This window comes from Camarhynchus parvulus, chromosome Z (genome assembly GCF_901933205.1).
Source record: "Camarhynchus parvulus chromosome Z, STF_HiC, whole genome shotgun sequence".
Classification (NCBI taxonomy): domain Eukaryota; kingdom Metazoa; phylum Chordata; class Aves; order Passeriformes; family Thraupidae; genus Camarhynchus; species Camarhynchus parvulus.
The window spans coordinates 59,203,431-59,230,340 of NC_044601.1; the positions used below are offsets into that span (position 1 = coordinate 59,203,431).

Here is a 26,910-nt window from a genome sequence, read left to right on the forward strand (position 1 = left end):
CTCAGCCAGATAATCTTGAAAATGGCTTTTGCAGCATTTCAGGCTACACTTTTAAGTAAATTTGTTCAATGCTAAATCAAGAAGTGACAAAGTGCAAGTCAGCCCCTCTCACATACCCACGTCCTGCGATATCTTTGATGACAGGAGATTCTGGATCCCTGTATTCTCAGAGAGCTTGGCGTAATGCAGAGCATTCTGTCCAAAGACATCTACTAAACTGACATCTGCACCTCTCCTAAGGAAAGCTTCCACCATGTTAAGGCTACTAGCTTCACAAGCCATCATCAAAGCAGTTCTGAAGAAGAGAATAAAACAAAAACAAAACACAAACAGCAAGTGTCAAGGCATTCTCTTTAGCAACTCATTTCTTCAGGGAAAAAAATATTGTGACTGTTATTGTGCAATAAAGTCCAAAATTCCATCAGCAGGTTTATTGGTATGTCACCAAACGTGACTTCTCTTTCTCCTTACAAACAAACACTTGCCAGCTCTTCCTCCTCTTCCTCATACACTCCAGCTGCAAATACAGGTCTGCAAACATTTCTAAATATGGCTTCCTGAGGCTGAGAGGAGAGTCATAGATAGAAATGGCTGCAGGGTAAAGTCAGACAAACAAATCTCATTGCTACACTCTGATTACAGTGGTGGTACAACATGAAAACCTTTATTTCTTTCCACATGTTGTGTTCTCCTCCACATGTTGTGTTCGAGACAAAACAGACAAACAGGTTTCAATCAAAAAGACAATTAAATCTAGAAGATCTTCAGTGAGTCCAAGAAACGAGTTTGACCTCAAATCCTGTGCTACTGTCAGCCTAAAAAAAGAAAAGGAGGAGTTCATGAGAGCACAAACAATTCCCTTTCCTACACAGGGCAGCTGCACATAGATAGCTCCGAGAGTAAGCATAGCATACAGAAGGAATCTTTTCCTAACATGTATCTGCTTTTCTCAATTGTTTGAAGGGGTCAAAAGAGACATACAGAATAATTACAAACACACAGAAAACTTCACCTTTTAAGCATGCTCTAATACTGCCTTCTTGCTCAGGCACAGTTCTCCTTTCTCAGCATGAAAACACGTCTAATAGGCTGGCCAACTTTACTGCCAAATACATTCCTCAATGTAGATACAATGCTGAAAAGTTACTACAGTGATAATATTTGCTAAGTATTAAGAAAACAGTTTCACTAATGAATTAAACACCCTCCCTGTAATGGGTGAGTCACTTGGAAAAGTGATGCTGTTGCAGTACTGTACTAAAAGTAGTGGTGAGTGATAACTTGGATAACACCTCCAAAGTCACAGGGATGGTTTTAGATTACCAAAATAATTCACTTAGTCTGGACAGGATAGGAATCTGGAGATGCCATTTTCCAAGGTTATCCCTCTCTTCTCCCAGTGAGGTTTCTCCTGTTTCAGTAAAATCTTAACTACTTCTGTGAACATGAGGCACAGGACTAGTCACTCCCCTTACCACAATTAAAGCAAGAAGTAAACCAGCACATTCCATGTTACAATGTTTTGTTGCTTCTACATAGAGTACTATCTTAAAAAATTACAAAAATGGGAGTCCTATCTGTGACAGAAACTCCTTCATCCAATTAAAGCAGAAAGTCTTAACACTGTCTGCTGATTAAACATCAGGAGAGCGAGGGGAAGGCAGAGGCCCCAGAGTGTGCAGCACCTCAGGTTCAAAGCATCAATGAGGCCATGAAAATTGACAGAAAACAAAGGGGTTTTCTTCAGACAACTGGAAATAAAGAGCGCTCTAATGAACTTTGGACTGATAAAAAACAAGTTAGGGCCCAGTCTTATATTCACAGGTGCCACCAGAGAACAGAATAATCAAAATTGCTGTGAAATATAAGTGCCAAGTCTTGTTAGTATCCTGCTTTACCTCCACAATTTAACCAGCTGTTTATAAAACAGTCTATAATTTTCTAAGACTCTTGATCTTTGTCAGTATCATCAAAACAAGTGCATTTTTCACTACAAGGATGTTGCAATTGGCACCTTCTTAAAGAACAGCATCTCCACTATAGAGATTTACTATATTTTTTTTTTCTTGCTGCTGTGTCTGCATTATGGCAGAAAAAGCAACCCTCACAGGTTTTGCTCATAAGTAGCAGTTTTAAGGATTTAAGTTGGCGGTATTAACTCATTCCAAGAAGAGAGCAGCATTTAAAACTGGGATACTTAGAAAGTGATGTGTGGGTGAGTGCTATCAATCATATTTGTACAGAAATAATTTAAATGTTCTGGTATCCCAAGGGAAATCTTACAGGCAGATTAGTTTTATAGCCACACAGTTTCTGCTTCATCTTTTACTTCAATCAGAATTCTGTAAGCCTTCTCAGCAATCAGGATATGATGTCTAGTACAGAAAGCATTATTTCACCTAACACCAACTATTTTGGGAAGGATTTGAGAAGAAATCTTCATGTGACAGTCAGCTTTGGTGAAGAATCAATATGTTAATGTGCTGTACCTTCCATTTTTATCCCTGGTGTTGATGTCTGCTCCATGATCGAGAAGGTATTTGCAGACTTCTGTATGACCATTTTGTACTGCAAGCAGCAGAGGTATGTTCCCATCCTAGAAATGCATATAAAGAATCTATGAACAGTATTCCATACACTTACAAAAGCACACTGAGATTTAAAGTCAGCTGCAAATTTTACCTTTACATAGCAAAAACGAGGTGGTAATAGCACATTTTTCCTGAGTGTGTTATAATTCCTTTCTAGTCTGCTTGGGATGATGTAAAACACAGGGAGTAGGAACTTGCTTTTTTACTCCCTTTGCTATTTGTTCAACGCTAAAACACAATTATTTTGAAAATACAAAATATCTTTCCATAGCTCCACAACAAAAAATTGTAATTTTAACAAAGTATTAGGCAAAAATACAACATTTCATGAAGTCATGGAACAAAACAGTTGGAAGACACCTTTAGAGATATCTGGGGTTTCTCCCACTTCTTTCTCAGTCCAGAGCTAGGCAAACTTAAGTTTCAGCACATTGCTCAGAGACTTGTCCAGTCACGTTTTAAACATCTCCAAAGGTAAAGACACAGCTCTAGGTACCAGTTCCAGTGTTTGAGCACCTTCAAGGTGAGGCTATTTTTTTACTAGTAGCTAAGTGGAATTTCCCAGTTAGGTCCACTACCCAAATTCTGATCATTCCTTATCATTTTGTCATGCACCTCTGAGGCTGGTCTCTCTCTTTCCTACCTGGGCATGATATAGCTCAGGACATTTTTAAGATACTCCTACAGCCTTAAAACTGAACAAACTTTTTATGCCTTTAAAACGCATCTGCTGAAATCTTAGATCAGATGTCCATGTCTGTGACATATTTGTTTTTGCTAGAAAGACTAGATATAGACCAAAGCCAAAACCAAACAAGTTTGAATACCTTTATCACTTTCTGCCTGGCCTGTGCTTTACAGATTCCTTTCTTTTTTCATTAGGTTTTCTATCAGGCATCATTCCCAAAGCCAGACCTGGTTGGTTGTAGACATTTCACAGTAGTGTCTCTGAGCCTTTGGAATGTGTGAGGTATATTTGTTCCCCTCAGGCATGTCATGCTCTGATTGGGCTTTGTGAGCATTTTGCAGCCCTTGGCCACATACTGGGCTTTCTCCAAACTCTCCTGGGGACACTTTTAAATTATGTTTTGAATGTGTAAGAATTTATTCTAGCTACCTGTGCCAATGTCTCAACAATCAGCAAATCCTGCCACTACAGTATCAGATTGTGAAGTGCTTCCACTTCTCTGCAATGGCAAGCTGCAAAAGGAACTTCCTCCAGCAGAGAAACCCTGAAAGCGTGAGAACAGCATTGCTTTCAACTACTGCACCCGAGATGGAGCTTGGTAACGCATGGAAGGAGGGCGATAAAAGTTCTGAAGGATCTGCAGTACACACAGGAGAGGAGGTACATACCAAATCTTTGATGTTAATGGGACATTTGTGCTCACACAGAAGTTGAACTGCCTGAAGACACCCACATGCAGCTAAAACAAAATAAAATTAAATTTAAAAAAAAGACAACTGTGAAAGTCCATTAAACCCCAATTTCAAAATTTGTGTCCCACACTTCCACTTGCAATACTGCAGCATTACAGTGGGGTACAGAAAGAATTTCTAGGCTGATAAGCTAGAAGTATCAAGCACAACAAAACAGTACAAACTTTCATCAAAGAAGTTACCTGCATAATGTAATGCTGTTTTCCCAGAATTGTCAGTGGTGTCGGCTGGGCATTTACTCTGCACAATAAGGAAAAGGAGAAAAAAGCAATTAGAGAAATACAAAGAAAATAAAACATATGTTTTATATACACAGAGTGTTTAACATCTTTGCCAAAAGATTTATGTGCCGTTTCAGTGAAGAACACTGAAGGAAGGTACAGCTTCTCTCTCTACCAATCTGGTATTTCCTGTCTTCACACCAACTTATACTGAAGCCATAGGAAATCCTCATGGTTAAGAGAATTGTCCCTAAAAATGTTATCGTTTCAGAGTAATTTAAGTCAGTAAATAAAAAAGCAAATAAATATATAAATAAATAAAGTAATAAATAAATCAGTAAATAAAATCTCTTTTGCCTCAGATTTTTTTTTAACATTAATGTAAAAGCTAAAGCAACCATGTCCTAAGGCAATTTGTCCTGCAATTCATAGAACCATGCCAAGGTTTGGATTAGAAAAGACCTTAAAGATCATTTTCTTCCAAATCCCTGCCATGGGCAGGGACACATTCCACTAGACCAGGTTGCTCAATGCCCCATCCAGCGTGGCCTTGAACACTGCCAGGGATGGGGCGTCCAGAGCTTCTCTGCTCAGCCTGTGCCAGTGCCTCACAGTAAAGAATTTCTTCCTTGTGCCAGTGCCTCACAGTAAAGAATTTCTTCCTAATACTGAATCTAAACCTATCCTTCTGCAGTTTGAGTCACTGCCACTTGTCCTATCATGACATACCCAAGTAAAAACTCCCTCTTTGGTTTTCTTGTGTGGCCCCTTTAGATACTGAAAAGCAGCTCTAAGGTCTCCGGGACCCTTCTCTTCTCCAGGCTAAACACCACAGTCTCAGCCTTTCCTTACAGCAGACGTGCTCCATCCCTCTTGATGACTTAAGTTTTAGCTTTCATATTATCCAGATTCTGTACTGCATTAGCTCATAAGTCTGAACTCCACATAAAGTGTTAGCAAGCTCTCTTCACAGTTTAGTTAGACAAAATAATCCTATTCTGAGGATTTCCAAGATGCCCAAGGACACCGTTGCAGCTTCAGGCCCAAAAAGTACAAACAACAGCAAATTGAAGAGAACAATCTGGGAAGATGGGACTTAATAACCTGAAGCTGTGATGGGACAACTACCCCAATATGTAAATGGACCAAAACTTATAAAAATGAAAGCTCGTGACCCATTGTCCATCTTGGGTGTAGCCTTGGCCAGGCTCTTGTACTGCCTCTTGAAGCCCTTTCTAATAAATCCCTACTTTATTCCTTTAACACTGTCCACCCTCTGTCCTAGACAGCCTCTCAAGGCATCCCTCTGATCCCCTTCATGGCCCTCTTCTGTCTCAGCTCCAGCAGGTCCCTGTCCCTCCTGTGCTGGGAGCCCAGGGCTGGATGCAGTGCTCCAGGGGGGTCTCAGCAGAGCAGAGCAGAGGGGCAGAATCCCCTCCCTGCCCTGCTGCCCACGGGGCTCTGGATGCAGCCCAGGACACGTTTGGCTCTCCCAAGTGCAGCACCAGCACTTGGCCTTGTTAAAGTTCATGAGGTTCCCATGGGCCCACTGTCAAATGCTGTAAGGGTTATCATTAGCATTTTAAAAATAAGCACCAACAATCCAGTTATATCTTGTTGTATTGCAATTATCAGATGCTACTGATCAATCTAGACTTCAAAGCAATATAAGTAGTAATGAAAAAAAAAATTCAAATCCTTATGAAGGCTCTTTTCGGTACAGAAGATTTTTGTTTTAGTTACAGCAAAGAGAGTATTATAGAAACCTAGGTTAATTTTGGTTGGAAATAGCCATCATGATCATCAAATCCAGCCATTAACCGAGTACTGCCAAGTTAATCACTGAGACATGTCTCACATCTACACATCTCTTAAATCCCTCGAGGTGAAGAAATTTACCTATTATCCAACTTAAAGCTCCCTGGGTGCAACATTTCCTCTTTTCTCACTGTGATATGGTCTACCCTAAGCCTCTTTTTCTCCAGACTAAATGCCACCAGCTCCCTCAGCTGCTCCTCACAGGAGTGGCTCTCTAAACCCTTCACAAGTTTCAAAGCTTTTTGTTGGATAGTTGGTTGCTTTAGTTTCTAGAAAACAAACATTGTAACTTTTGACTTTTACATGCAGCACTGTCTCCAACACACCTGTGATTATCTAGGAAAACAGGATCACAAAGACCATTACATCGTGTAACAAAAATGTCATGATTCTGCCTGTCTAAAATAATTATTCAGCCTGTTTTAGCTAAACACCAGTCAGACATTCCTTGCACACAGTCTTTGGTCCACAGAAGATAATCCTAAGAGCATGAATTACTGGAGGATATCACCAACAGGTCTGCACTTAGGAATGTATTTATAAAACCTGTATATTGAAATGAAAGCAGAAAAACATGAACAAAAGCAGCTCCTTGGTGTTAAGCCCGGCTGGTTCTGAGCTGCCTGCGATGCCAGCAGCCACGGCCTGATGGCGACGTGGGTCGGGGCTGAGGATAACCCCGGGCAGAGGGCCTGCAAGGGGTGTGGAGGTGGGAATCAGTGAAACTGGACCCTGCGTTGTCAGAGACACTGACAGAGGTCAGTCCCCGGACAACTGGAGAGCCCTGAGGCAACCAGGGAAAAACAATCTGGAGGCTGGGATATAGGATCCATTCTTTATCTGCACCATCGTGTTCCAGCAGGGCTGTTAATCATTATTTCATCTGTATTCTCAGTCTGTATTCATTATTTTATCTGAGATCTGATAACTCCTAACTTAGAAAAATCTGCTCTGTTTCTCTGATCACCACCATGAAAATTTACCTGTATTTCTGAAATGGAGCTGAGATGGACAATGTCTTTGCTTACTAACACTCACCTTCAACATAATGAGACTTTTCTGTTCATCTTCACTTCCTTATTTTCTCTCCCCGTTCTTTCAATGCCCCTTTCTAACCCCTCACTGTCCTTTACCTCATTTCACTGAAGATTCTATTATTTCCATACAATTTTTGGATCTAAACTACTTTGTTTTCATCTCTTTTTTACTTTAAACTTGAAAATGTTTCTATGGTGAACAGACAGAAAGCATTCCAGTGGAACATTATCAGAGTCCCCCCAGAAGTGAAAAACTTTTTCCCCTGTAACTCTTTAACCATCCTAATTCCAAGTTGTCCAACCACACAGACAAAACACAGGAAGTTAAACTGAAGCTACAACTACTTGAAACCCAACCAAGCTATGTCAGCTATCTAGAAAACTGTATTTCCAGACCACTCAGGGAAGAGACACTGTTTTATTTCATCCATTTACAGTGCCTACAACGTCTTTAAACTCTTTTGTTTAAAGGAGTTAAACAAAAACTTGTTTAACTCCTTTAAACAAAAGGAGTTGATGCACCTCTCTTGATGCCAAGGAGATAGAACAGTATAGAAGTGTGGTGCAGATTATTAGCATAAAATGAGTGTAATGAAAGCAAATGAAAATTTCAAAAATCAAAGTTAATTTGATTTTTCTTTTACCTGAAGTAACCTCTTAATGCAATCAGGGTGGCTGTTCTTTGCTGCAAGATGTAAAGCACTGTGCCCTAAAAGAATAAAAGCAAAGCAAATTAATTATTCAATCATGCCAAAGCACAGGAATAAAACCTTCCATGTCAAAGGAAAAATCTTGAATTATCTGTCTTGTTCCTATCACAACACATAAAAAGTAAGGGTAGAGAAAATAAAGTAAAAACCTACATCAAGCAGAATGTCTTTACTACCTGTTGTTCAGGCAAGTAACAGAATAATCTTAAAGTCTTAATTCATATAAAGGAATGACACAAACATTGTGTCAGACTACACCTAGGAAGAAGCAAGTCTAAAATTATACATTATGTTTCTTAGAAAACAATTTTCCAGTATTACACAGCCTCCCTTGCACAAGGACGTCTGTCGGTGTCATGATTTTTGCTATTTGGCAATGAAAACGTACGCAGCATCAAGAGCAAAACCTGCCAAATTCACCACCTACAAATATATTGTGTCACCCATGAAGTAGACATAGAAGACTCAAACACAGGCCTGCTTTGGTTTGCACCTCACAGATTTCCTATTCCCTATCAAACACAGGTCTGCATTGGTTTTCATTTCACTGAATTCATGATGATTTACTGATTAAGGATTTATGATGAAATACTGAAGTCTCTCCTCCCGCTTCATCTTACAGAGCATCTGAAAAATTTATGACAAGACAACAAAAGCAGAAATTATCCATGCAACTAAGAAAAGAAGGACCCAGGATTTAGTACTCAATAAAGACAAAGACATTTGTGACAGGAAGCTCTCATTGCAAATGGTGTGACTTTCACATAGAAGGATTTCACTGAAGAGTAGTGGGCTGACACTCTCAGGTGGAAGTAGGCAGGCAACATTTTACTACCCAAGTGACCAATAATTCATCAGGCAAGGTGAAGCATGAATTTGGAATTATAGTCTGCATCAGGTACGTATATTCCCTTATCATTACATAAAATATGAATGCTTCTTCCACTATCACAGACACTTCTTTATATAGAGTGGCAAATGATTCCCACATATGACAGAGATTCCCTCAGGCTGCAGTAAGTGGCAAAACAGAACTCATGTGCCCAGCAATTACAGATCATTACTGGAAAGACAGAATGCTGACAGGTCATCCAGGTGGCTCAGCTAGCCAGAGAAAATGCTGGGCACAGATTCTGAAGATGTGACGACTGAAATCTATTAAGAAGAGTTCGCCAGTTTCAAATTCAGCTCCCATCATTCTCCTAGCAGAGCAGTAATTAAGCACAGGACTTTTGAGAACTGAGACATCATACTTAACAGCTCTCAGCTCTGTTTTGGCCTGTATCAGCTGTTTTCACTGTGTCATAATCCTGAAGAATTGTCTTACTGCAACTCCTGTAAAGTTAATGGGATTAATAGCTTGGATAAACATGAAAGTAAAACTGAAGATCTTGATGCAACCTGTAATAGTAAGAAGAGGTGGGGAGGATAATTATTTTCTTCTCTTTTTTTTTTCACTTAAAAATAACAATTTTTAAAAAATCAAGCAAATATTTTATATCTGGAGCCCACTACAAACACTGAAATTTATAGCATTAGGACAAAAGTTTTTAAGGACTTTAGATTCTGAATTCTCTGTGCAGGAAAGCAAATATGCCCAATGTGTTACAACTGCTTATCCTATAGGGTGTGTGGGGAAAAGCAAAGTTGTCAAATCTGTGTCTTCACTCTGCACATCAATGACTATGTAAGCAAGTTGAGTGTACCATGCTACTGGTATAGAGAGACATACCTGCACCATCTTGGGCTGTCACATCTGCACCATGTGTCACCATGATCCTGAGGCACTCTGCATGCCCTTTCGTGGCTGCCAGGTGAAAACTGGAAGAGAGCATTTACATGTCTTTTATTATTATTAAAATATCTTTTCTCTTTCATTCACTAACTTCACACTGGCAAATTCTTTCCTCCCTGTCCTTAGATCTTTTGGCATCCTTCCATTTCCTCCCAGGAGGATAACAGCTCTGGAAGTGAGATGGCAGATCAAAAAGACTTTGTAGTCATACTTCCATACTGCAGGTCAGACAATGTGTTCATTTTGGGACCCTTATTACAAGAAAGATGTGGATATGCTGGAATATGTCCAGAGAAGGGTATCGAGGCTGGCAAAGATTTGAGAACAAGTTCTATGACGAGCAGCTGAAGGAGCTGAGGATGTTTATTCTGGAGAAAAGGAGGCTCAGGAGGGACCTCATGACTCTCTACAGCTGCCTGACAGGAGGGTGTAGCCTGCTGGGGTTGGTCTCTTCTCTCAGGTAACTCAGGATAGGATGAGAGGAAATGGCCTCCAGCTGCAGCAGGGGAAGTTAGATTGGGCATGAGGAAAAATTTCTCGACTGAAAGGATTGTCAAGCACTGGAAAAAGCTGCCCAGGGAGCTGGGGGTGTTACCATCCCTGGAAGGCTCTTGGACATGTTTAAGAGACAGGCAGATGTGCCACTGGTGGGGGAACACTTTAGTGGTGGATGTGGGTTGCTGGGTTAATGGTTGGACTCAATGATCTTAGAGGTCTTTTCTAACCTGAACAACCCCATGATTCTGTGATTTTACACGGGCTGCTGTCTCATCAGCTCATATCATGTATTTTATGTACATCTTGTCCCACACGATTTCTAAATGTATGTCCCTAGTGATGTAATATAACCCCAGAGAATGCCTGGGCTTGGGGAATTAATAAAGAAAACAATCATAATAACTGACTTTGTTCTAGACATTTTAGTCAGAGTAGTCAGATTTAGTTAGATTTAGTCAGATTTAGTTAGATTTTTCCCCTTTCACTGGACAAAATTTAGTTCCTCTAAAACACGATTCTGCATTTCCTTAATTAAACTACATCAAGTTGTATTTCTGCACTGTCCTTTATAAAGCTCATCTTTCCTTCGTGTATGGGCGGGGGAAAACACTTTGCTCTGAGTATCACCTGGAGAAATCAACACTATTGAATATTTGGGAGATTGTGCCAGAGATGTATTTTTTCCACTTGTGGTTTTGCTGTTCACCCCAAGCACCTGCTTGCTTAAACAACGTGAAACTGCAGACGTTACCAACCACAGTATAGCAGGATGCACTTCCAAGCATCAATTACCTAAGATGTAATTACAGAACAAACCAAGGAGATTATACTGAATTCAAGCCTTTTTACAGCTGAGATTTTATGTTTGACATCCTCAGGCTGGGCACATCAACATTCACAGAACCAGTGCTACAGAGATGCTGCTGACTTCATTTTGCCCTGAAGCAAAAATGAAGGGAAAGCTTCTGAAAACAGAGAAGTTTATATCCTCCTGATGCATAACATGCCGATGTTGTCAAGTTTTAAGATATGGGCAGACATCCTGCTACCATGTGAGTCCTACCAACATCAGCCTGATGTGCACAGAGCAGTTTTTCAGTGGGAGTTATGTAAAAAAAAATTAAAGACAAAACACTTCTAATTACTATTTCTTTGTGTGTGGAAAGTTAGAACCATCATCAAACATGCACCAAACTGAAAAAGCCAGTATTCCTGGGATGCTTTCTAATATCTTTTGAAGGAGGTATTAATTTTTAAATTATGTACCCCTGTGTAAAAGGGATTTTCCCCTGGAAAGTAAAAGAAACATCATAAATCATGGACCCACATCAACTAATATATTTAGGAGTTTATATTTTGAACAACTGCTTCCTTTAAGTGTTCAAGCTAACACTGAAAGTTCAGCCTGCTAACCAGGGAAACTTGGAACAACAGGCAGGAATGAAATGGGTATTTCAGACACAGAGTCTGTGAATGACAACACCATGTTTCTCTAAGCCATAGACTTGAAAACTCAGCACAGAAAGAGACCTACAGACAACATCTTGCAAAGAGAGGAGAATTAATCAAAACAGAAGTCCTAGAACAGAATTGTCTACCAAGTACAGCAAACACCTCACTTCCTAGGAGGAGTCCTTCCGTCTACACTGGCTGCTGCTGATTGCAAATGGCAGACAGGCAGCACTTAAGCCTGGAATCTTTCTCTGCAAATATAAAAGCATTCTGTGTGTTCATCCTGTGAATACTACTGCCATAATCAAACTGAAGAGTTAACACGTCCAAGAGCACAAGCAGCGCTGCTGCTGTCTGTTCTCCAGTCATTCAAATCAAAACTTCATGTACTTGGTGACCAATGCAAAGTTGTGTAAACATTCTTTGGAAAAAGTGGTTTCTCAGGCTCTGGGAAAATGACTGGGGGAGGGACACAAGAGGAGTCTGACAAATTCCAACACCTCTAATTTAGCCAGCACAACATACCAGCAAAATACCAAAACATGTTCTGATACATTTGTGTAAACACAAAATACAATCAAATTCTCTCTAGGAAGACTGTGAAGCACACACTTGGCTAACTTACATTTTGACAATATTCATAGTAATAATAAATACCTGAATAATAATAACTTGGCTAAATCTGGGGCACTGAGATTTTATGGACAGACTTCGTAGTACGGTGCCAAATGCAACATGAACACGCAAGTGGTAAAGAGGTTTTATTTAGGTAAAATCTGACTGCAAAAAAATATCAGAGAAAATTAAAAATAACTCTTTTCAGGCTATGCTCCTATGAACACATGAATCCCACCAACAAAAACAATTCTCATGGCAGTTCTCAACAAGTCATCACACAGGCAGATGTTTTATTTCACAAAGAACGGCTTGCTTTCTGTCTCCTCTCTGCATCCTTGTTCTGGTACTGCCTCTAACATAAACCTGTAGTGAGATATTTTTTTCTTAACAGTGTCAAAGCAATTGGAGGGGAATGGGGGATATGGTTACTTAACTGCTGATTTAGTAAACAGAGTCCTGCTCTATAGAGACAACAACTCCAGAATGGAACAAACCAATTACAGTCACATTTAAGCTAAACTATTAGTGTTGGACAAACCCTCCCCCTTAAGAAGCAATTCTGATTTTAAAGTTAATAGCCCCTGCTTTGGTTTGGGGTTTTTTTTTTTGTGTGGGTTTTTTTTTCCTTTTTTGGAAGGTTTTTTAAAGTTAAAAAACCCAAACAAACAAAACAGCCAACTCAAAACAAACAAAGAAAAACCCCAAACCCAAACACTTGAGTAGTAAATACTGAAGAATCCTATATATCAAGGCAGGCTCTTGAAACAAAGAAGACTGTAGACATTCATTTCAGAATAATTCCTAACAAACTACATAATTTCCTTAAATATTTGAGGCAAAAACTGCAGGTTTCCAAATACTGGAGTTCTCACCATCTGGACGCCTTAAGGAGTGGTGCATTTTACTTGCATCTCCTATGAATAAACTTTCCTTGACATGAAAGCAAACAACTTTTCCTCCCATTTCCTGGTTGTGCAATGACTTAGGTAAACAAAAACAAACACGTAAGACTTCATTTGGACCAAGGGCCACACTGAGAGTTGGATTCTCATTCAGCTGAAAATCCCATTACAACATAGTTCGTTTTCCTTCACAATAGGTAAGCCTGTTACTGCCACTTAGAGTCACATCTTGATAGCCCAGCCTGAACTGTTTTGAGATAGATTACTTTTACTGCTGTAAAACATTTCTGTTCTTCCTGAGGAGCAGGATGGTCTCTTTTTATTGTATCCAGACATTTCAGTGAACAGAGGAGCAGCTACCATTCCCAGCGGTTCAAGACCCACCTCTGCAGCAGATAGAAGATCAGTAGGTTGACACTGCTTTTTCCCACTGGGAATGTACAGGTCTCATAATTACTCAGTACTTAACAAGAAAAGGTGAAAAATTATGTCGGTTGTGAAGGATGCAGAGCCCAGTTGGAGTAAACAGACTTTTAGAGTGAGAGTGAACTCATTTCATGAGGTTCAGGTTTAACTGAAGAACAGCTACAAGGCTATCACCTCAAAATCTTGTCAGGACCTCAAATTTCTTGACCTGAAATGTTACTCAAATAAAAACCCCACATTGATAGAGGCTTTTTATGATGCTTGCTGCCTGAACAGAGGACACAGCTGTGTATGACATCCCTGAACTACTATGAAGCAGCAGATTTTTTTTACAGATATGAGATGTCAACCGGTGAAGCACTTACATCTGTCCTAAACCAGCCCATGCCTTATTCAGGGCAAATGACCTTTTCCTCATTTTGGTCACAATATTAAACCAGCAAGGGAATGAAGACTTTAACCAGCATCTGACAGACAAAGCACAAGAGTTCAAATAGAGCCAGTCTTTGACAAAAGACCAAGAATGAGTGTTTCCAAAAATTATTTAAATGTCAGTCTAACTCAAATGAAAAAGGACTGTAATTTTTACTTCTCAGCTCACATAAAACTTTTCTTTACAAATCATTACACCATAAGCAGAACAGAAATAATCCACATTTAGGGGTTAGACTTGTAAAACTGTAGCTGATGGCAATTGCTAAGGTGGTATTAGCAGTAAGACATTAGCAGTAAGACATGCCATATTCAGGTTCTCTTCTTAACCATTTGCAGAGCTGCTTCCTGCAAATCCTCTTACTGAATGGTATTTTGACAGCTGGCTTAAAACAACTGGGTGGTCCATATATCTAGGGGAAGTGCCTCAAAAGTAAAGAGAAACGTGATAAAATCAGAAAAAAATAAATACCAAGTCTTAATTTAAGACAATAACCTTCTCACAAAGAAATTATCATTTGCAAAAAAAAAAATGGGGGGGGGGTGGGGGTGGGGGAAGCAGAATTACACCCAATCAGAGGGTTCAATGTCTGTTTGGCAAGGTCATGCTCCAGAGTTTTTTCTGGGCAGAATTAGCATTCTCTGTAACACAGATTTTCTCCAAGGCCTGAAAGCACTTCAACACACTACTTAACAAAACCCAAAGCCAATGAGGAATTTGGCTGAATTATGGATGCTAATTGAATATTGTATTTGCTATTTCCTATTATGACAAACATGGAAACCAGTCAAACTTATATGCAAGCGTATAATACTATTGTTCTCTGCAATTTCAATCTGAGTGCTCTGAAAATATTTTAAGTGCAATAATGTTTGAAAAACACTATGAACTCATATACACTCATTGTCAAGGTTTATTTTGAGTAAAAACATCCCTCCCCAAGGCAGATCATTCTTCTTCATTTTCTAATGGATGTCAACCCTCTGCTGACTTTTAAAAAGTCTAACTTGCCTTCCAACAATTTGATGATTTATAGTTTCCCCACCAACCAACACCTTCACACAAACAAACAAGAATGATAAAGATACAAAGCTGCATAGAGACCTTGTATTGTTGATTAAATCGAAGGAAAAAATAGAAATTGAATACATTTAAGTTTTGCTACTACCTTATCAGACAGGCAAGCAATTCACCAGCTATCCCAGCCACAAAGTGACTTACTGATAACCTGGCTGACTTTCTGAACTAACTGGAGCTTTCATATATTTTAGAAGCAGCACCTAGCTTACAGTGCTATCCCTCAAGGCCTCAACTCCTCCTTCAATAACAACAGCTAAAATAAACACAGTAGATGATATCCAGCTTTCGGTCGCTTCCCACCACAGGCTGAGTGGCAGAAGCAGCAAGACCTGATCTGAAAGAGAAAGGGCCATGAGTTACACTAGAGCAGCACATTCTGTGCATGAAGAGAATAGCTGGTGTCACACAGGAGGAAGTCCAGTGTGGCCTCCTCTCACATGTAGCACCATGACCAGTCACTGTAGAAGAATACCGTTTACTGATCTGTGAAGGGCTTGAGATTTTATCAGCATTAAAACAATTTTGAAAGTAAGCCCTTTTTGACACACCCCAAACCTAATAATAGAGAAATTACCACCCTCAGATTAAATGATTGAGAAAGCTCCATAACAGTTCTGAAATGGGAGGTGTCTTCTGCCTTCCTTGGCAAGCCCTGTCTGGGTTGTGCTTTCTCCTTGCACCAGCACAGGCAGGCAGGTAACTGTGTGGCTGGTGAGCAGGCACAGGAAACAAAACCAGTGGAAACCAAAGCTGCCTTCCAGTGGTTCATCACACAGCACAGAGGCAATCCGCCCATGAAAAATAAGGAGCAGCGTGTAGAATTCACCTTAAGCCTAAAATTAAACCAATAATGTTTTGCTATGAAAGTCAAAGGGATCTTCGTCTTTTCCTGACTCATTACCAAGATACTGTCACTTACTTGGGACAATATATGCTGTACGTAGAATGAGTAATTTAGTTATGGAGGAGCAATACCGATGTCTGGCAGATCAGACTGTCTTAAAAGAAAATCAGACACCTACAGGTAATCACTATCAATACTTACCAGTTCTTCAGGGGTTTTTATTGTTTTCTTTAAACAAATAAAAATTACAGCTTCACACTGCACCCATTTTACCTACTCCCAAATGCAACTGTAAAAGATGTGGCTTTTCAATAATGGTGGTATTTCATATCATTATCTTGTCACTCGCATACATGCAGCCAAAAGAGTTAAAAAATTATCTCAGGAGGAGAAAGGAAATACTTTTTGTTTTCAAATCAGAGCTGGCACCAGTACAAGCTGAGAAAATCATGTTTTTAGAGTTTTAAAGCATTCAGACAATGAGTTGCTGCAAACAGCTTCTAGAGTGCAGCACAAGATTTTAAGAAGTTGACAGAGGCAGGTATGGATTTACCAGGAGCTGTATGAGATTATTTTCCCCTCTCTCCCCTTAGCACCAGCCACAGTAAAGTGAAGTGCTGCACACAGCCTGTGTCCTTCTATTTTAATATGAGATGGCATCTGCCCTGCCCCAGTACACACAGAACCCTCTGACAAAAATCCTGCATGCCCCTGCTGTGTTAGCATGTATTTTGGGACAACTGTCAAAAAACCAACAAAACCAAAAAACTCACCACTGAAACCAAAACAATGTAGTTTTCATATAAAGTTTCCATCTTTGCATCATAGCATGAAAAGTCTTGTTTCAATCATACACACCTCAAGCTATAGGACATTAATAAAAGGCAAGCCTCTTTAATGGTGAAGAAATTGCATCATGCAACAGAGGAGCTGGCAAGCTACAGACTCTGATTGCAGCCTTCAAACTCAGCAAAATATCCACCCAGCTGCTCTTCAGAGAGATTTCTGGGATCCCCAGCAGCTTTATACTTTTCATTCTCAGGCTGTGCTCTAGCAGTTCCATTTTCACATAGAGTTTTCTTTGGCAAACTCTATTACCACATTAACATAAACTCCCACTTCAAGTCTGAAATGCATGGACTTTCCTTCCACGTACCATTAATTGTAAACACAAGTGCTCACAATTTAGATTTACCACATAAAGTTTCTTGCACAGTGTCTATTTTAAAATTCCCCAGAAACTAATGTCAGTGAAATGCAACAGAGATTCTGCAAGGAGAAGCTTCATGGCATTCCTAGATGCTGACAGAAAGTCTAAAATTTAGACATACTTTTTTATTTTGGGAGTAGTAAAAAGTAGTAATTTTTTAAAGTAGTACTTTTTAAAAAGTAAAAAAAAAAAATTGGAGTTGTAGGGTAGAAAAATAGCAAAGTATGACAAACTACGAAGTCTCAGAAAGCATAAAGAGCCCAGAAATCTCTGCAGCAGGCCTGAGCCTCCAAAGCCAAGGAAGGCACACAAGTAGGGAAGATTACTTCTGATAGTTTCTTTAAGACCACATCCCATGTATAAAGTCCAAACAGGTGCTCAGTTACCTTCTCAGTATTCATGCCCAAGGGCAGATCATCTTTTTAGCACAGGGTTAAATCCCTGAGGATGTGCCCAGGTAAAGATGACTTTCTTCCAGAAGCTGGGTAAAACCATCTAGCCATCTTCAGCCCTTTCAAGGCCCAACAGAGCTCAAAGTTAAAATTAAGCCAAAAGATGAGAGCAACAACTACATCCACCAACACAACTCACTTGGTGTTGCTGCCTGTGGGTCAGCAATTGTTGATAATCACCTTGTATATGGAAAGTCATGAACATTAGAGCAATTTAATCCCAAGCCATGTTGGCATAACAAGAGGCCAGGAAAAGGCTCAAAAGAGTAAGAGCAATTGAGTAAAGGTTAATCTAAACCAAATATTTTTGTAGCATGAAAATCCAGCAAGACTTAAGAACTGCATCTAGTTCTCCAAGAACTGATGAGCAGAAATATCCTTATGAACCTGAGGGATACTGACAAGTGAAAGCTCAGGATATGTTGTACTTGATATTTCTGTACCTTTTAGGCTCATAACACTTCCCATCTCTTCAGATTTGAAGCAACTGTTTGGATGTACTTATTTTTTTATTAAGCTGTACAAAGTGAACTTCTCTTCATGGGATATTTGCAAACCAAGTGCAATAACATGTACTCATAGTAATTACTCTACTTGTAACACATTCAAAGACCACTGGTTAATATGACCGCTTCATATTTTTTTATAAGAAGCTCTTTGGATTATTATGGCAATATACTTATTTTGTATTTCAGAATAACTATACTACTTAAGATTCCATATTTTGGAAGACAACCAGGGGCTGGGCCAAAGGCATGTGCAACAACAGAGCTTTTCTGAATTTCTCAGTTACTTTCCAGCTGCCTTTCAGCAGTTTCCTAACACAGGACCTGTAAAGAACATAGCAGAAAACAGAGTGAAACATAAGTCCAGTAAATAAGCAGCCACCAGCACAGTCTACTGAGACCTCAGTCTGAAGTTAAAAAACAAACTTAAGTAAATTCAACATTTGCACATTGCTCTGTTTCGGCTGTCTGCTCCCCTTCCTAGATTAGAGTACATTTTTAAGCCAGTAACAGCCAGTGGGTATAATTAAAATCTACACATACAGCTCATTTGGTTGCGTAAGTCTTTGAAAAACATGTAAAACAACTGCAGCCCATTATGTAGATATAAATCTGAAAAACAACTGCAGCCTTAACCCTGTCCCCTCCAGCCTTGAAGAGGTTGATTCTGGCCCAACCCAGGAGAGGCACGCTTCCCTCATGGCTCTCCTGCCAGCTCAGATGGGACAAGTGCAAGGAGCAGCCACAGCATTCCCCACGGGAAACTGGGGCGCCGGGTTTTGCCTCCACATGAGCCAAACTGCAGCTGTTTCAACCCAGGCATACAAAAACTCCCAATCATCCAGGCTCTCCTCTGATCCAAGCAACTGACAAACTTGTTGAAAGCCAGCCAGGTCTGGCAAAATCTGGGTATTTGGCAACTCTGCAAATGGAGCTGCATCAACAGGGAATTCCAGTGGCTGCCTGATGTGCTGCAGGAAAGGTTTGGCTGATCCTGCCTGTGAGCAGGAGGTTCACAGGCTACCTAAACACGAGTACAAGGGCCCTTCAGAAGAGGATTTGCTTCCCTCTGAGATGACAGCCCCACTAAAAGACAATGAAATACAAAAGTTCTTAAGAATAGCCATCAGCTGTGTGAAAAAGCACATTTAGAACAGAAGACACAAGCTGGCTCAAGAAACTGCACACTGGTTGTTTTGTCTTTGAACTTTAGATATCATCTGCATGAAGTCCCATACATGTAAGATGCAAAATCCATTGGGATTCTTAATGCTCGGAGAACTTTATATGGAATAAGGAGGTTCTTTTTTAAATACATGGAATTTGTTTGATTTACAACATAGGAAATCACTAAAGAGATAAAGTAAAAAGTTTAGGATCTTTGTAACTGAAACACAACTAAAGATGATTTATTTCTGTCTCTTCAGAAGACGGCCTCTTCTCTTTTTTTTCCCCTAATAACATGAAGGTACAAAAATGCTAAAATATCCTATAAAAATTGCTTTAAAAATGACAGAGCCTGGATGCTGTTGATTTCAAATTCTGTAAAAAGTGTAGGCAAGACCTAAAAACTGGATAATGACATTTTCCAACTCTAGTTGGAAGGGTCAAGTGAGGAGTCAAAACCATCAGAAATGGTCTACACAGTTTCAGTCAAGACCCAGGAAAAAACCACTACCATGAATTCCCCTGCATGGATCTCATTTAAAAGCCTGCATGATTGTCAATGGTGTTTGTAGGCAGCGTGAATTTTTTTCATGTATTGCCATGATTTGATTATGAAATCAAAGTTAAGTATTGCTCCACTGTTGTGGAGATAAAAGCATTCCCTCTCACCATACATTAACAATCAGCTCATACTGAACATAATAGAAAGTTAATTAGCCCAATTTAGTATCCTGGCAGTGGATACATTCATCCAACCATGGCCTAGCATTTCTGAGCATTTGTCTAAAGTTGAAAGTAATTTTTCAGGAAACTTAATATCAACATCTTAATTAAATTATAGCCCTAGCAATGCTGCAGGGCAGGGGAGGGGACAAAAAAACGAACAATCATGATTTAAACCTAAAAAGAACTTCAGAAAATATTTGGAAAGACAAAAGCTTTTACACCCAGATCTCCCATGGAAATAAACTTCACAAGACATTTTGGAAAAAAACCAGATTTCAGCTGTCTCTTGGATAAAGATAAAACAAAGGTTGAGATCCCTGTGGTCTTTCTTACTTTGTCCATGTTCAGAAACCCAGACATTATTGCGACCATCTGGACCATCAGAAATTAAATACCATGATAATTTTTTTTTTCTCAGAGATCAAATCGATGTACAGCTCTTAGTAGCCTGACCCTTGCATTTTTGTGCATCTACATGATGCACTTTTACAGTCAATTTCTCTACCTGGGCAGCGATTTCTTCCACATTTCAGCAGCCCAGATGGGTTTCCCTCTACTCTACCAATTGCTCCTTTTCTGTCAGTCCACACACAACCACAGAGTGTTTGTCAACATCCACAAGTCAGTGTAGAGGTAGGGCACGGTTCATTTCTCTCATTCAGCAATATATAAAGCCAGCAGGCTTCATATATAAAGCTCAGCAATCTGTGCTTCAGTGACCACCACTTCTGAGGTAGCTTGAACCCCTTCATAAACTCCCAGAATCTCCTCCTCAGCTGGGGTGTAGCTGGCCTCAAATCCTCTGTATCCCAGACTCCAGAAGCCAAGAGGTCATCCTTGAGTCTTTCCAAGTCCCTTCTGCCCTAGGCCCTAGGAAGGACCACTCTCCCTGGCTGCAGTGTACACAGCACATTCCTCACATCCTGCCCCATTCTGACTGGCCCAAGGGCTTCTGCACAGGCAATCTCCTGCTTAATTTGTTCAAAAACTTCTTGTTGGTCAGGGCCCCATTTGAGATCATTCTTCTTCCATGTCACTTGACAGAGAGGTCTGACAATCTGATTGCGCTCTGGAATATGCATTCTCCAAACCCCACAGTGCCTAGGAAAGTCTGTGCTTCCTTCAACCTAGTTGGCAGGGACATGGCTGCTATTTTGTTGGCCACACCTACTGGAATCTGACCACTTCTATCCTCCCTTTTTACTCCTAAAATGGAATTTCCTGAGCAGGTCCCTTGACCTTCCTTTGCTCTATGGTCTGCAGGGGAAGTCATGTGACGAGCAGCTGAGACTGACAGGACACCTCACTGCAGTTACAACACCCTCACAACTGGAAGCAAAGGGGCAGGCACTGATCTCTGCTCTGTGGTGACAGTGGCAGGACCCCAGGGAGTGGCCTGAAGTTGTGTCAGGGGAGGTTTAGGCTGGGTATCAGCAAAAGGCTCTTCCCCAGAGGGTGGCTGGGCACTGGAACTGCTCCCCAGGGCAGTGGTCACAGCACCAAGCCTGACAGAATTCAAAATGTCTGGACGATGCTCTCAGGCACATGGTGTGACTCTTGGGGTGTCTGGTGCAGGGACAGGACTTGGACTTTGATGATCTTTGTGGGTTCCATCCAACTCATATTGTTCTATCATTCTATATATTCTTCCAATAGCTTCTTTTAAGGTAAATATTATTACATAGAAGGAAACATTCTCTCTCAAAGGTAATTAAAACATTATCTACTTTTTGAAAAGTGATGTTTTTCATGCCACTTGGTCCCACCTCCTTATTCAGTAAGATCCAAAAGGAAGAAAACAAAAATGAATACTATGTACATAATAAATATCAAGTATTTGCAGTTGGAATATGCTCCAAAATTTATTTTTAGTTCAGCCTCCAAGGCATTAAGAGTCTCTTTCAAATGAAAATACATCTTTTCTATTAACTGCTATTGGCAGTAGTTTTGTGAAAGAGTCCTTAAAGCACAAATTTGCAGAGGTTTCTAAAGCTTTTTTGTACTATTGTTAGAGTAATTTTATTGAACAACAACTGATTCAATTGCAGATTAAAAAAAATGCACAGAGATCTATTGTTTCACTTAATAGCCAAAAGCATTTAATTTTAGTTTAGTACCTTGCAGAAACATGCAAACATGGCAGTAATGGACTGGCACACTGACAAAATAACTTCAGGACAAGGAACCATCCTAGAAGGATGGGGGTGGGGGAATGATTTTGGAAAGGATTTACAGTGTATAAACCATCCTTCTACTTCCCCTCAATAATGGCAGTAGCTTCTTAAAATAACAGCCCATTTGAACACTTGATCTTGTGAAAAGTGCAGCACATGAATGAATCCAATCCTATCATTCCCGAAAGTGATCTTTTTGAAAACCTTTTTTTTGTTAGTTTAAGTGGATTTAAATGATCAAGTTCCAAGCTGGAAAGCCACGTTTTTTTGTTTAAGGAAGCTGGACCAAAAGAAAAAACAGCCAACCTATCTGGCCAAGTAAGACTACAATGACAGAGTCAGATTTCTAGATAGGTTCTATTACAACTATGCTTGGCAATAGTCTGTGCTAGGTAAGTGGGAGCAACAATGGGACTGTGTCAACTTATGCCAAAGTGGATTTGCTCCATGGCCTTAAAAGTGATTTATTGTTTATAGAAAGAACTTAGTCAAAGGCAGGATGACGGTGTGGAAAGTCAAGCAAGTCTTAAAAAACTATAATTTCATTACTCTGACAAGGTCTTTTTTAAGTACCTTTTTTCAAAGAGATACTGCTGAGGAGTTAAACCTCCTAATGAGAATTTGTAAATATTATCTCTAAGAAATACCTGCCTTAATAGTAGATACCTTAAATTAAAGAGGTACCTAGACCTCATTATTTTAAGCACCTCCATTTTATTGCATGTCCACAAGTCACAAAATAAAGGACTGAAATGATAGGAATTAAAAAGGACACAAAGAGGAAATTTAGGAGGTAATGTCCAAAACTGAGCCAAAGCTGGAGCACATCATAGCAGGACTCAGTGGGATGATACATCCTGTACACAACAGGACCAATAAAGAATACCCTGAGAGCTGGTCTCTGTTCCTTTCAGTTCAAGCAAGTTATAATAGGAAGCTATCTCATTATAAAATGAAAACTTAAAATTACCTCTCTAAGCACTAAAAATTATCCTCTCCACATTGTGTTTAAAATAATAAACTATATTACTATATCTCAAAAATCTGGACAGCATTGAAAATTTTGTTTGTAGGGTTGTTAACTAAAAGACTAAGAAAGAAAAGTCTTAAAAGAAACATGTCACACCTTAAGGGTACAGACAATGATGGAGCTAACAAACCTGTATTGCAATGTGTAATTGTTTCTCCTTTTTGCTTTCAAGCACATTCCAAAGTCTTTAATCACATTATGCTGTCTGTTACATAATTGAATCCACCATGTTCTTCTGGTTAATCAGCTTCATCCTAACTAAGTAAACAAACACATCAATATGTACTCACAGGGATCAATAGAACACTCATCCAAAGAGCTCCCTTCCCACATGGCCCTGCAGACAACTTTCTAAAACGTAACCAGCAAAACCACATGAGCTTTGTGAGGTTCAACAAGGCCAAGTGATGGTCCTGCACCTGGGTCAGGGCAAACCCAAGCACAAACACAGGCTGGGCATGAACAGACCCAGAACAGCCCTGCCCAGAAGGACGTGGGGGTGCTGGTGGGTGAGAGGCTGGACATGACCTGACAATGTCAGCTGACAGAAATCATATCCTGCTCTGCATCCAAATAATTCTGTGGACAGCAGGTCAAGGAAGGTGGTTCTGCCTCTCTACTCTGCCCTCATGAGAGGGAGCACTGGCCCATGCCATGTCCCTCCAGGCTGTAGACAGGAGTGCTGTGCAGGACAGTGGCAAGTGCTCTGCACAAGTCCAGGCAGATGATGTTGTTGCTCTTCCCTCATGCACCACAGCTGCGACCCCACTGCAGAAGGCCAATAAATTTGTCAGCCATTATTTGCCTTTTTTGAAGCCATGGTGGCTGTCACCAATCACTGCCTTATTTTCCATGTGCAAGGCTCATGAGAGGAGGCTCTGGGGAGACCCTGGAGCACCAGTACCTAAGACAGAACCCACAATAAAGCTGGATAGAGACCTTTTACAAGGGTATATAGAGATAGGACAAAGTGAATGGCTTCAAACTGAAAAAGGGTGGATTTAAATGAGATAATAAAATCCTTTACTGTGAAAGAGGTGAGGGACTGTAAGAGGTTGAGCAGAGAGGTTGTGGAATAACCATGCCTGAAGTGTTCAAGACTAGGTTGGATTGGGCTTTGAGCAACGTGGCCATGTGTGGGTGTCCCTGCCCATGGCAGGGGGATTGGAATGAGATGATCTTTAAGATCTCTTCTAATCCAAACCATTCTGTGATTTTGTGAAATCTGAGCACAAGGGTGGACAGCTCTGCCAAAAAGCCCTGTGCAGATTGCGATTTCCCAGCACGAGTTGCTGATGTTACAGGTGAGGTAGCCAACAAACCAGCACCATGCTCTTGCAGCACACCAACAGACCTCAGTGCTGGGCTGCAGAAGGGTCTCTAAGCAGAGATTCTGAGGCTAGCCAAAAACAGCTGTGTCAGGCACCCAGGCACATGGCAGGAATGAAGCGATGGCATCATGCAAATGTAGGAGATGCTGCAGAAATGATGGCTGAACTCCATTTTGTACACACCAAAAAAATACTCTGGAGTGATAAAAACACAGACAAGACACAGCCCAATAGCAACAAGACATGCTGGAGAACACTTCTGGGCCACCTTTGGTAGGTATGTCTCTCCAGGTTAGTGTCATTGCTCCCACACCTGTCAGTCCCTATCTTTCAAAATGTAGACAGAAATAACCTGAGCAGGTCTGCTAAATTTCCCAAAGCACTGGAAACAGAATGAGACTTGACATGCTGTATTTCTGCATCACAGCAACACTGCTTTTCTTTCTTCTCTCTCAAGCTGCCTTTTAAACCACAACACAGAAAAAAATTTTAAAAGTAAATGACAGTCAAATGAGCACACAGAACAAGAAGCAGCAGAGATCTTTATAGCACTAACTCACATTTGCTCCAAGCAACTGAAAGAAGTATTTGCAACTGCATCATTAGTAACACCATCATTCATATAAATATATGCCTACTGACTTAGTAGCTGCAGTCAAAGAATGAAAATGGGAATTTTTTTATTGTAACCATGTAAAGCTCAAAAATTGTTGCACCAATACCTAGCTACATTCTTAGAGTTAAGAGATACTGATAAATTCAGTCTTGGGTGGTTCCCTAGGAAAATCCATAGTATCAATTTATACATGAAACTTGCAAATTAGGTGTTACACTGAATACACTGTATAGAGAGTGCAGTTTAAGAAGCTCTTAAGAACTGAGGTCTGAAGTTACGTTGATTGTAAAAACCATGAAATGCTAAATACAGCTGTAATTCTGAAGATTCAATGGCCAAAAGAAAAACATATGTGTGCAAATTTTAAAAATTAAAAACCTATTAAGTATGAAGGAGAAAGCCTGCTTGACGTAATTGATGACTTGGACTTCTGCAGTAAGAAACTGCAGGTTATTATGAGTCAATCCATCACTCAGTTCCCTCAGATGCAGAGCAGAAATAGAGCAGATGTAGGAAATTGAACCAGACCAAGAAAGAAGCAGAGTATGACTCAATATATATAATCCAGAGGTAATTTATCAGAACTTAGAGCTTGGTATAAACTGCTTTGTGCTGCCCTTCCAAGTCCTTTTTTGCCCACATCTATCCAGAATTTTATCAAGGTTTTTGTTCTGACACAGGATGCCTATTTCTCACTTATCCACCAAATCACCTTTCTGTGCCATACTGAGAAGACTGCAAGGATAGTAATCTTTTGGCTGTACTTTTCTTAGTGAAATCTTTTATCTTCCACAATTCAGAATGTTTGTGGGCGAACAAGAAGAACAACAGAAGATATATATGAAATATATATCAAAAGGAATCTCGTTTACACAAAACTTTCATTAGCACACTTCAATCAAAACAAGGAACTCTTAGCAAATCCTTAGCATCTGCAAGATTTTAAAACTCTTTCAACATAGTTTCAGTTCAGTCAAACCCATTAGCATGAAAATATATCTTAATTTCTGTCCTATTAAATTAATGTCCCTGGGAAAAAATATCCTCAAAGATTAATATCTTTTGGAGTCTGTAATCTGCAGTGTGCCATGAAATTTGAAAACACCATGTCCTAAAAGAATCCCACTCTACCCAGTAGTTTATTAACCTTCAAGTTACCTCATGGGGTTTATGATTCTGAAATGGCATTTTAAAGGTAGAATCAAAAAATCAAGACTTGCAGAATGCATTGTGTTTCAGAAGAAAAAGAAACCTTCATTTTCAGGATAGTATCTGGTTTTTAAATCACAGAAGTGGCAAACTTCTAGGGCTGGGGTTTTCCACAAGTTAAATCACAAGTTTTGGTAGGACTTACGCAGTTTTGCCCTCACTGTCTTGTTTGGTGGCACTGGCTCCCTTTTTACCCAGCAGTGAAGCCACTTTCTCGGGGTCTCCATTCTCCACCGCCTGCAGCAGCCGATCATCATTCTTATTCCACTCGTTGGTCTGAGCAAAAGGAAAAGGAGAAATATTATCAGTACCAGCTTCATGAACAGGCTCTCCTGAAGGATCCTGCATGCATTTATCACCACTGAAAGCTTAAACAAAAGCCCAACCCAAAGAAATGGCACAGACAAAGCCGCATAAAAGTAATCTGCAAGCTGTGCAGCAGAGGTTCCCAAGGATTTGATGGCTTAAGCCAGGGCCTAAGCGATGACTGAAGATGAACTGTAACTTGGAAACTCTGTAGATGAGAAGTGCAGGGAAAAAAACCCCCGTATTTTCTTACTGCATTTTCAAACATTCTTCTTTATTTTTCCAGTCCTGGTTTCTATTTCAGAGCTGTACCGGCCC

At 40.1% G+C, this 26,910-nt stretch overlaps 1 protein-coding gene across 3 annotated transcripts in view; it reads right to left on the reverse strand.

The window, feature by feature from the left end:
* RAI14 (retinoic acid induced 14) overlaps nucleotides 1-26,910 on the reverse strand; it is an 86,753-nt gene that overhangs the window by 11,826 nt on the left and 48,017 nt on the right. For all 3 annotated transcript variants that reach the window (XM_030969522.1, XM_030969523.1, XM_030969524.1), the window contains exons 3-9: nucleotides 26,432-26,562; nucleotides 9,550-9,638; nucleotides 7,752-7,816; nucleotides 4,214-4,271; nucleotides 3,948-4,018; nucleotides 2,490-2,596; nucleotides 117-295 (exon numbers count right to left, since the gene is read on the reverse strand). In XM_030969522.1, the coding sequence (XP_030825382.1) occupies nucleotides 117-295; nucleotides 2,490-2,596; nucleotides 3,948-4,018; nucleotides 4,214-4,271; nucleotides 7,752-7,816; nucleotides 9,550-9,638; nucleotides 26,432-26,562 (700 nt within the window). The remainder of the gene's footprint in view (nucleotides 1-116; nucleotides 296-2,489; nucleotides 2,597-3,947; nucleotides 4,019-4,213; nucleotides 4,272-7,751; nucleotides 7,817-9,549; nucleotides 9,639-26,431; nucleotides 26,563-26,910) is intronic.